At 49.6% G+C, this 11362-nt stretch overlaps 1 protein-coding gene across 1 annotated transcript in view; it reads right to left on the bottom strand.

The window, feature by feature from the left end:
* The window catches only part of SLC7A5 (solute carrier family 7 member 5), a 28731-nt gene extending 20294 nt beyond the window's left edge, over positions 1-8437 (bottom strand). The window contains exon 1 of the mRNA XM_038148077.1: positions 7509-8437. Coding sequence (XP_038004005.1) covers positions 7509-8091 — 583 coding nt within the window. The 5' untranslated portion in view covers positions 8092-8437. The remainder of the gene's footprint in view (positions 1-7508) is intronic.
* Positions 8438-11362: the final 2925 nt, after the last annotated feature.

The following is an 11362-nucleotide window of genomic DNA, read 5'->3' on the forward strand; positions in this document are numbered from 1 at the left end:
ACTATCCCAGGTGGCTCCAAGCCCTGTCCAGCCTGGCCTTGGGCACTGCCAGGATCCAGGGGCAGCCACAGCTGCTCTGGGCACCTGTGCCAGGGCCTGCCCACCCTCACAATAACAAAAGATCCCCCTACATCTAATCTAGCTCAGGTTATTTGTTACTTATGACTCTGGCAGGAGAGATCCTGGTTTTTGCTCTCCAGGTGCTGTTCATCCCTTCAGGCCCCAGGGACTGCTCCAGCCCAGCCTCATTCCAAGGCAACTCAAACCACAGAGGGAAATCTGAGTTTCTAAATACACCAGCAGGTCTGGCTTCGGTATTTCCTCAGTCCTGCAGTCCCTGCTGGCTTCAGGCATCTCACTGAACCTGCTCCACTGGCACTCACCTGCACAGCCAGGGAATTCCCCACTCCTGATAGGAACAAGGACAAACTGATTAATGTGACACCAGACCCAGGACTTTACCCACAATTCCCATTTTATGGCTGTATCCTTTTGAAGTTGCCTCCCAGGCTCTTTCCCAGTCACAGCTCCTAGAGGACAAGAGGAAAAACTGCAGACAGATAAATGGATCAATCCCTCCTGGAGCACATCCATGGAACAACAGCTCCTGTGTGTCCAGGGAAAGGCAGGATGGGGAGAGCGAGGCTGTGCCCAGAGCAAACAGAGGGAATGGAGCAGGACGCGCTGAACCTGGGCTGCCACTTCTGATGCAACAGCCTTGGCAGCACTCCTGTCCAACAGGCACAGCTGCAGCTCTCCCAGGACCAGGGAGATGGACAAAGATCCAGTTCCCACATGGAACTGCCTGGGGGTGACAGGAGCTTGCTCAGCCCAAGATCCTCCTCAGCAGCTTTGCAGGTGAAATTTCTGGAATGAGCACAGGAATGAATTCCCAAGGTACTGGCACAGCTGCCTGGGGGGTCACACACACTTGCACAATGTCCCTTTTGTCCCTAATTTCACCTCCTGAGCCCAGCCTGTGGTGCTGGCAGTGTGATTCCACGTACACCTCTGGAGCATGGATAAATGTGTGGAAGTAGCTGCCTTTAAGGGACTAAACTCATTAAATTGCTCTTAATTCCCATGGGATTCCTACTTGTGGTATCACAGGACCCGGTGATAACACACAGCAGGTTGGGAAGTTGTCAAAATAAAGAGAAATTGAAGGGAAAATGAAGAGAAATCCCCTCCATCAGCTTCCCTGCCAGGAAAGCAAGGACTGTGACTGTTCTACCAGCCACGACCCTGCCTGTAACTCCCATTTCCAAAGTGCCTGGCCCTTGCCACTGTAAGATGATGCTCCCATTTACCATCTGCCACTGGGTGATGTTGATTTTCCCTCACAATTACTCCCAGAACTTTCCTTTCCCCACCCCACAGCAAAGGCTGCTCCTTTCCCTCCACAGGAAGTGCAGGTGACAGTTAAATCCACACAGGACAAAGCAAAAATTAAGTTATACTGAGCAGAGTGGATTAAACCCATGAGAAAATCAATTCACCGAGGCAAAAACACCCCACCAATTTTATATTCCAGCAGCTGGGATGCCACAACGTCTCCCAAAAACCTGTGGTGACTGTTTCCAACTGCACATTCCAACGTGGGACAGGCAAGGTCACAGGCAGAAAATGCTTCAGGATATTTCAACTTGGCAGGTATTGAATTGAGATTTTTGTGCCCTGCAAGGTGGGGAAGGGAAAAAGCAGAGGGGAAAACTTTGCAGATATTTCTGCAAGGACAAATCCCTGGAGAAACTTAACACCCAGAGCAGTCAGTCCTGGAAAGGGAAAGGCCTGGGGGCACATGAGGCTGTTGGAAAGCTCCTGGCCCCAGAGCAAATGTGTCTATATTAAAATCTACTTATAATAATCAACATCCCTGGCAATGCTTCCCAGTTCCCTTTTTACTCCTCTTCCCAAAACAGCAATCAGGGAATGGGTGCATCAACAAAGGAGAAGGCAAACTTGCCCTACCAAGGGGTTTCAAACTGGGATCATCTCCAAACCCACACTGAAGCCACGAGCTCTGGATGTCCCAACCAAGAACCCCAGGCACCCTGAAGAGGTCAACACCCCTATCCCATAATAACAGTAGGACACTGCCACAGGAAAACTCCAAAGAATTCCTCAGTGTTGGGAGAGGTGGCTCCGATCTAGAGGCAGCAGCTGCTATTTTGGCTCCTTAGGAAGAAGGTTGTGATTTACTGCCAAGGTTTCCAGAGGACATGACACAGCAATTCCACCACCAGGACATTCTACCTCAGGAAGACAAACAAAATACAGGGAGAAAAGATATGGAAAAGCTCTTTCTCCCTATTTCTCCCATTCCCAGCAAATTAACTACCCCAAACTACCTCATGCTCACCTCATCAGCTTCCTGCCAACAGGGAGCAGCACCTGCTGCTGATTCAGCTCTGCATCCTGGCTGCAAAACCTGAATTTCCCATTCCTTGGACTGGACCTGTGTCCACTGGGACTATGGAACTCTTGGAATACTCAAAACAAGTGATGCTGCTTTAAATGAGGCTGACCCTGGAGGGGTTTTCCACAAAAATCTTCCCAATTTGTTCCTGCCAGAGGAGAAAGCCTCAGAATGATCTCAGTGATAACACAAATCATTCAAGCACAGTAACATTTAATGGGATAATTGTTGTGAGAGCCAGGAGAGGGGTGCTGGAATTGCAGTGGCTGCTCCCTGTGTGTTTCAAGAGCCCTCCAAGCTCTCATTGATTTCTGGAGAGTCCTGTGAGTGTCAGAGCCTGTTTTCATTAATGCTGCTCTAATTAAACACAGATTGAAAGAAGCAACCTCAGCCCTGCAGCCTCTGCCATCCAGCAGGGGTTCCACAGACCCCTTCCTTCCACTCCACTCCAACGAGGGCAATTTGCTGATGGAGCTTTAGTCCCTTAATCCACCTTTCTGGAGGAGGAAGAATAAATCTTCAAAGCTTCACATCCAGCTTGTCCTGGCTGATTAATTAAAAGCAGCAATGCTGCAGAATGAACCCATCTCAGGCAGGCAGGCCCTGGGTGTGTTTTGTGTTTGCTTTTCAGCAGTTAATACCTGATGAGGTGAAAATCCACACACCTGTAAAAGAGCTGAGCCTGGCAGCAAAACCTTGATGTCAAATAAAGACACTCCTGCTTCCCACAGGATCTGTGATTTCTGGGTGGAACGCTGACACTGGATATTCCCTCCTGGACCCCTTGGCAGCTACCCTTGGTTGGATTCCCTCTCTCAGGAGTGTCAGGCACTTCCACAGGACAAGGGCTCTCAGACCTGCCTCAGCTCTGCCCTGCCTTCTGCTCATCCTTCCACTCCCTGGCTGCTCAAAATGAAGAGACAAATGAGGAGTTCATCAGCATTCCCTGGAAATCCAGCCCTGCTGGAGGAGTGCCCAACAGCAGAGCTCAGAAGCAGAGAGAGAAGTTTAGATAAATTTTGAGGAAGATTAAAATTCCCTGGCTTTGATATTGCTGTGCTGGGGTTATTAGTGCCAGATTTGCATATCTAATTAACAAGCAAGACAAGAATTCAGAAGCAAACTGTCAAACTGCTGATGTGACACTGAGGAGCAAGAACAAAATTAAAACAACAGAATATCCTGAGCTGGAAAGGATCCACAAGGATTCATTATCGAGTCCAATCCCAGTTTTCCACTGTGGAGCAGATTTTCTTGTCAGGGAATTCTAGAAGCTGTATGTGGCTCTCAGGGTGTGAGGATGTGTGGGATGAACAGCTCAGGCACTTGTGGAACACCAAGAACCAGCTCAGGGCTGGCAGCAGCTTCATTCCCCGATCCATAGGGAATGAATTTACTGCACCATAACCCAAACCTGGGAAGGTGCAAGCAGGAAATCTTCAAATTACCAGTGGGAAATGAGGAACAGCCACGGTATCTTTAATAAATCAGTTTAACATTTTCCACCCCGAGCCCTCTCTGGAACACACAGGGTGTACTGGTGATTTTTACTAATTTTTGTTGGGATTTATCAGCTTGAATTGAAGAAATGTTCACACACGTGGCAGCAGGATGGAAAGAAAACCTGAGCCCCTGACACCTGAGACAGAGCACAGGATCCAAGGTTTAATTCTTTGCCACGTCCAATATTGACATTGTAATGTAGATCATCAAATATGCAAATTCAGCACCTAATAACTGTCCCTCCACTCACTACAGGAGGGGTAAAACTGGTTTAGATGAGCTCAGAAGTGAGAGAATTCAAATTATTCCTGGGTTTTCACACAAATGCACAAACTCTGTTTCCTGAATTTCCAATTTTTGCGCACCAAACACTCCGATGGATTTTGTGTTATGAGTTTTAAAGTATCAACCATCCAATCTCACAGCTCAAAGAGATGCTCCAGTTTCTGAATCACCTGAGTAACCTGCAGCCTGCAAAGTCTTCAGCCAAATTTTTGGGGAACATGAACTGAGGCAGGCTAAGGGTGAACAGCCTGACCCCTCCTGCTCCAGGAAGACTTCCCTGGAGTGGATTCCCTGCTTTTATTTGTGGCAAACACCACAGGCACTCCTGGTGCCCATGAAAGAAGCCCTGCATACCAACTGTGAGCAGATTACAACCTCCAGGGCAGCAAACACCTATTTGTAGGTAAATTCTCCTTACCACCCACCTTGTTTTCCTCGGCACCTTCCAAGGGAACAAAATTCCCTCTTCCAACCATTTTTTCCTTTCACTCAAGGCTGTGATTTAGATTCTCTTAATGCATTAATTCACTCTCTGAAGTTCGTGGTGGCAAATTCTGAACAACACATGATTTATTCAACCCCTCAACAGCAGCAGAGTGGAAACAAATAACTTGAGTTATTCCTCCTCTTACTACAAACTGTGCAGCCAAGTGCATTTAGTGTGCAGATAGAAACTTTGCAAGGAATAGAGCTGGGACTGTTCTGCAAGGCTGGATTTTGGCTACTGTACTCCAGCCCCAGGTCCCAAATTCCTCTGCTGCTTCCCAAGCTGCTCTCCCCCATTTTGAGGTAACTCATTCATGTATGTGCCACAGCCTATGCACAAATAGGTCATTTTTTTTCTACTCTAGAGCTTTTGAAAAGAATAAAAAGTCTCTCTCTGGGCAGTTTCTGTTTGAACAAAGCTGTTTGTGAGTCCCCACAAGTGTTGTGTGGCTGCCCGAGCCCCTGGAGCAGATTTATTTCGTTTATTGTTCCTGGGTCACGGTGTGGTTTTGGCACCGGGGAGACGAAAAGCTGATTCCAAAATTCAAAGTTCCAAAAATCAAAGTTCCCAAAAGCTGCCCTGCTGAAGGCGCTGCAGGATGAACAAACCTCCCGGAGCAAAGGAGACAACCCCAAACTTAACCCAAAGCGTAAACAAACCGAGAGCCAGCAGTGCAAGGGGGAGCAGAGCTTAAAGGAGAAACACATGGGGATGATGCAGATTTGGAGAACTCCAAACCTTTCCCTTGGCAGCTCAGGATAAAGGTTCAAGAACAAGTTCTGCCCCAGGGAAATCCTAATTGCTACCAAAGGAAGGCTGGAGACTTTTCTTGGAGGAGCATAAACAGGAATGAGAGCTGGCTCCAAGGAGTTTCGTGCTGCAAATCCCCACCAGCGAACAGATCCCAGTGTGGTCAGCTCTGTTTAACCCTGCCCTGGGCTTTGAGCAATAAAATGGGAACAGAGACCCGTTTTGGGAAATGATCCTGAAGATGAAAAGTCACTTTTGGTTAGAAACACACCCTCAAAGGTTTTGCCAGCTCCATCTGTGCTCGCACGGCAAAACTTCACCGTAAGACAGCAAGCAAACCTTAAATTATCCCCTGATTTCTTGGTTTTTCAGCAAGGAACACAAATGGCACGTGCATCCCTGCCCCTCTCCTGTGTGTCCCTGAGGAAAGCACAGTGCAGACCAGCAGCAAAGCTGGAAAAGCAGATTTCCAAAAGGCAACACACCCATCAGCAGGACTATTCCCTGACTACCTTACAGCTCTCTGAGTTAAATGACTAAATTTCCCTAATAAACACTCTCCACACTGTAAAAGACTTGGATGGAAATCCACAGGCCTGCCCAGGTACCTTTATATTCCTAAAAATTCATCTGGGGACTGAGAAGTTTCAGTCTTGCCTGAAGAAAGCACAACCCAGTGCCATGCCTGTTATCAATCCTATAATTAGCCAGATAATTTACCTCCCAAAGCCCGGGTCAGGCTGGCTCTGAGACATTTCCAGACAATATATCTTCCTAAACGACCATGTGCTGCAGCTTTGGGATGCCTGAGATCCTCGGAGGGGGAAGGAATCTCACACAATCCTAGGAAAGGGCAGCACCAACGAGCAGCTTCCTCCTCATCACTCAAAATGCAAAAATGTAGAGATCACCTGGCTGTGAATTGGTACAGTGGATAAATGATTTATAAAGCTGTCACAAAAATTGTATCTTCTCCCAGTAAACATCTTTATAAAGGCATTAAATTGCAGTGGAGCAGAACAGATTGAATGGGAAATGGGGAGGGAAGAGGCAGGGCATGGTCCTGTATTTAAAGGATTGGGAATTTGGATGTGGTGACTTTGCAGTCACCAGAGAAACAAAAAATGGGATTTGAATGGCAAAACTGCGACCCCAAAAGAGCAGAGGTGAAAAAAAGTGCATCAGGAGAGATCTGTGTGCCCTGGCAGGGCTCTGTGTGCCCAGGCTGGCATCCCTGGCCCTGAATTCGCCCCACCGCGACCAAACTTCTCTGCAAGGCACCGCCCCAGACAGACAGACAGACAGACAATGTTTGCTGCAGAGAGCAACCCCACCAAAGCAGGTTTTGAGCGCGGTATCAGCGCACACACGGGCGGGAAATATCTCCTCTCACAACTGGTGCTGAAAGCAGCTCAGGGGCGTGTTCAGCACCGGTGGCTGGTGACAGATAATTGTTATCCTCACCCAAAGCCGCACACCAACGTCCACACGGCCCTGCAGAGCCGGGGGACAAGGGGGTTTTACCCTGCATGGTCCTGTGGAAAGCACAAGAAATCCTATTCCAGCTCCCACGAAAAACGCACTGTATTTATCACACGCTGCTAAATCAGAGAGCCTCACTAGCCCACAGCTGGCATCTGGGGAATTTTCTGCTCAAATTATTACGGGTGGAGACACATTTTCTGCTGTGGCTATTCAAAGTAGCCAAAAAAACCCCAGGATGCAGCCAGAGTAGCACAGGAGAGATGGTGCAGATCTTTAGGGGAAGGTGATGGGGAGTGAGGAACCACGTGGAGTAGGACAGCGGGGACCTGCAGAGGATCACTGAATCACGGAATGGCTCGGGTGGGAAGGGAATTTAAAGGTCATCCCTTCCTAGGGGCAGGGACGCCTTCCACCAGACCAGGATGCTCCAAGCTGGACTCTTGCAGGGATCCGGGGGCAGCCACAGCTTCTCTGAGCACCAGGTGCCAGGGCCTCCCCACCTTCCCAGGGAGGAATTCCTTCCCTAAACCCCATCCACCCCTGCTGCCCGTCAGCTGAACGCCACGAGCCGCTACTTACGGACACACAGACAGGCCACCAGCTTGGCAGCCTCGTCGGGCACGGGGCAGGTGGGGAAGATGGGCTTGAGCAGGTAGGTGGCGAACACCAGAGCCACGATATACTGCGAGGAGGGCCGGATGATGAGCAGCTCTATCCAGAGCTTGAGGAAGGCGGGCAGGGAGCCGTACACCTCCAGCATGTAGGCGTAGTCCCCGCCGGACTTGGTGATGGTGGTGCCGAGCTCGGCGTAGCACAGCGCGCCCACGATGGAGAAGGCGCCGCACACGGCCCAGACCACGAGCGAGAGCCCCGGCGAGCCGGCCTCCCGCAGCACGCCCGTGGGGGTGACGAAGATGCCGGAGCCGATGATGGTGCCCACGATGATGGCCACGCCGTTCAGCAGCGTGATGTTCCGCTTCAGGGTCACCCCCTCCGCCGAGCCGCAGGGCGACGGCGAGCGGGCGCAGCCGTTTTCCTGCGCCCCTTCCAGCATCTTCTCCCTCGCCTGCTTCTCCTCCTCCTGCGGCAGCGAGGCGGCCGAGCCGGCGGGGCTCCGCTTCTTCACGGCATTGCCGGGGGAGCTGCCGCCGCTGGCGGACATGGTGGCGGAGCGGCGGGAGCAGCGGGCGCGGCCACGCCGCCACCTTCGGCCGCCCCTTTTGTTCCGGCGGCGGTGGGCCGGGCTGCTTTCCGGGGGGAGGAGGAGGAGGAGGAGGAGAGCGGCAGGAGGAGGGCAGGAGCGGCGGGGGATGCTGCAGCGCCCCCGGGGTGCGCGGCAGCCGCCGGGTGCCCGCTCGGGCCCGCATCGCTCTCAGCCCGGGTCCCTGCGACCGTCCCCGAGCCCCAGAAGGGGACAGAAGGAGGCAAGGCCGCAGCTCGGCCCCGGGTGGCACTCGGTGCCCGCAGGGGAGGGGTGTTAGCGGCGCTTCTCTGCCCGGCATGGGCGCTGTGTGTTCGGTGTGCTCTGTAAAGGAGAGTTCCTGTAAAGGAGAGTGGGTGCCTGTGGATGTATACATGTATACAGACATGTATGTATGATATACAGGATTTATACACATCTATGTATGATATACAGACGTGTATGTATGACATACACACGTGTATGTATGATATACAGATGTGTATGTATGATATACAGGATATACACACATGTATGTATGATATACACACATGTATGTATGATATACAGGATATACACACATGTATGTATGATATACAGGATATACACACATGCATGTATGATATACACACGTGTATGTATGATATACAGGATATACACACATGCATGTATGATATACACACGTGTATGTATGATATACAGATGTGTATGTATGATATACAGGATATACACATGTATGTATGATATACAGGATATACACACATCTATGTATGATATACAGGATATACACACATCTATGTATGATATACAGACGTGTATGTATGATATACAGGGTATACAGGCATGTATGTATGATATACACACGTGTATGTATGATATACAGGATATACACACATGTATGTATGATATACAGACATGTATGTATGACATACTGATGTGTATGTATGATATACAGGATAAAAGGCATGTATGTATGATATACAGACACCTCTGTATGTATATCCTGCCTCTCCCACTCCCCCGGCCCCATCCTGCCCTGCTTTTCCATCCCAGTTCACAAGCTCAGGGCAAGGCCCCGGTGCTGCATCACCTGCACCTCTGCAGAGGTGCTGCGGGAATCAGCCCCCCCTGGCAGACACCAAAATCGCCAAAAAGGCTTCTCTGAAACGGTGATGAGTCACCAATCTCCAATCTGACAGATGGCAAAGTCACCAAAACGCTTGTTTGCGAAATGAAAATATGAAATAATTCAGCCATTGGGCAGTCGTGCCGGCAAAAATGGCAATGTGTGCCTCACTGAAGGGAGAGGCTCTGCATCCAAGGAGAATCACCTGGATACTACAGTAACACCCAAGGAGCCAATCCCTCAGCAAATTCAGATTCCCTCTTGCCCTGCTGGGAGGAGAGGAGCTCAGAGGCTCCAGCCTGAAGCTGTGATTCCAAACATGCCCTCTGAGGGTGGAAGTGGTACCTGTGAGGAGCTGCTTCCCAGGCAGTGCTGTCACACAAGCAGCGGTGCCCAAGCTCCAAACCCAGGGCTGGTTCATCCTCCTGGAGCCCCCTCTGTGCACGGTTCAGACAGGCAGGAGGTGGGCTGGAAGGCTTTCTCCAAGAGAACTCCGGGGAAACGTGAGGTGGACATTCTAGGGGGAAAGAGCACATTTCAGTTACATTTCATTTCCATCACGACCACTTCCAGCCATTCCAGAGTCCCAACCAGCCCAATCCTCGGAGCACTAATCCAAACCTGACATCTAGTGGCTGCTCAGGGGCTCAAAAATCTGCTGCTGACTTTAGGTAAACATCCAAATTCTGGAAGAGAGCAAAACCAGAAATTACCTCGGCACTAAGCACGTTCCTCCAGTTTTCAAGGAGAAATGGGATCCTGAAGAGACTGAAAAGACTCTGACAATTAATTAAAAATAAACAACAAAACATTTATCAACAAAACAGGTTTTCCTCAAAATCCTTTTTTTACTTTACTAGTTTACCATTACAAGCCCTTTTTTGGTACTGCATTTCATGATTTATCCCAGGACCATGAAATCAGGAAAGGATCCAGATACTTACAACAAATGGGATTATCCCTGTGTCAGCCTTGTTACATCAGGATGCAGCAGACTGGACTGGGATTGAAATTAAGTATTTGCTTCAGGTGTTTTCAGATGAATACTCAAACTCAGTTATATATTTGGGGGAATAAAATCATTTATCAAGGGATTTACTTCTCCGGTGCTCCAGGCCAAGCTCCTCAAGGCCAATAATAACCCAGAACCAGGATCTCCTGAGCTGGAAGGGACCCACAAGGATCAAGTCCAGTTGCTGGCCCCAAGAATCCCACCATGGGCATTTTACACCTAATAGGAACCCACAGAGACAATCCCACGAACTCCCACAGGAATGGGACAGAGTTATCCTGTTCTAATTCTTCCAAAGGGGAATTTCTTCCTGGACTCACAGCTGAGGACTGAAATGCCAGGCTCCAGAGGCTGTGGGACAGCAGCCCAAGAACTGCCCCGTTCCAAGCCAACCTGGTGCTTGACTCTCTTGCAAATTATTGCATGGGAGTTCATTCTGCAACTGTTTTCCCATTTGTATTCCTGAGAAAACACCAGCCTGGCATCGGGGTGTGTTCCCAGAGCCGATATCTTCAAAGCGCCTGCCCACGGCGGGTGCTGTTATCAGCCGGGCCCTGAGCATTACCTCTCCTCAGGCCCCCGAGTTCTTCCGCAGGATCTTTGAAGACTATTTGATTATCCCATCAGCTCTCCATGTGCTAACACTCAGAGTTTGGCACATCAAAAAGGAGGAGGGAAGGAATGATTTGTCAGAAGCACAAACAATGAGCAGGAGCAGGAGCAAATGGGCCATTTGTGAGGAGGGATGGGGATGTTTTGAACCAGTTATTTGGAAAAGCTGCCTTGATCCTGCTGGCAATAAATCCCCCATTTCTTCAGCAAACACCTCAGCTGTGCTGATAAAGAGCTCAGAGCTGCTTTTCCTGCGTAAATGGAAAGGGTGGCAGCTTCTAGAACCATTAAATGGTCACAAGAGCTGAGCTGGCCTCACTCCTAGCCCAGGCCACTCTTTCTCCAGAAGAAAATGGGCTGCCCACCCACAGCACACTTGGGGAACCTTCTGGAAACATTACCTACAATTATTTTAGGGGCATTCCTTAACCAGAAATGGAATCTCCTGTTTTTCTTATCAAAAGAAGCTTCTTTGGATTAATCCAGCTAAACAAAACCTGTCT

Source organism: Motacilla alba, chromosome 11 (genome assembly GCF_015832195.1).
Source record: "Motacilla alba alba isolate MOTALB_02 chromosome 11, Motacilla_alba_V1.0_pri, whole genome shotgun sequence".
In the NCBI taxonomy this organism is placed as follows: Eukaryota; Metazoa; Chordata; class Aves; order Passeriformes; family Motacillidae; genus Motacilla; species Motacilla alba.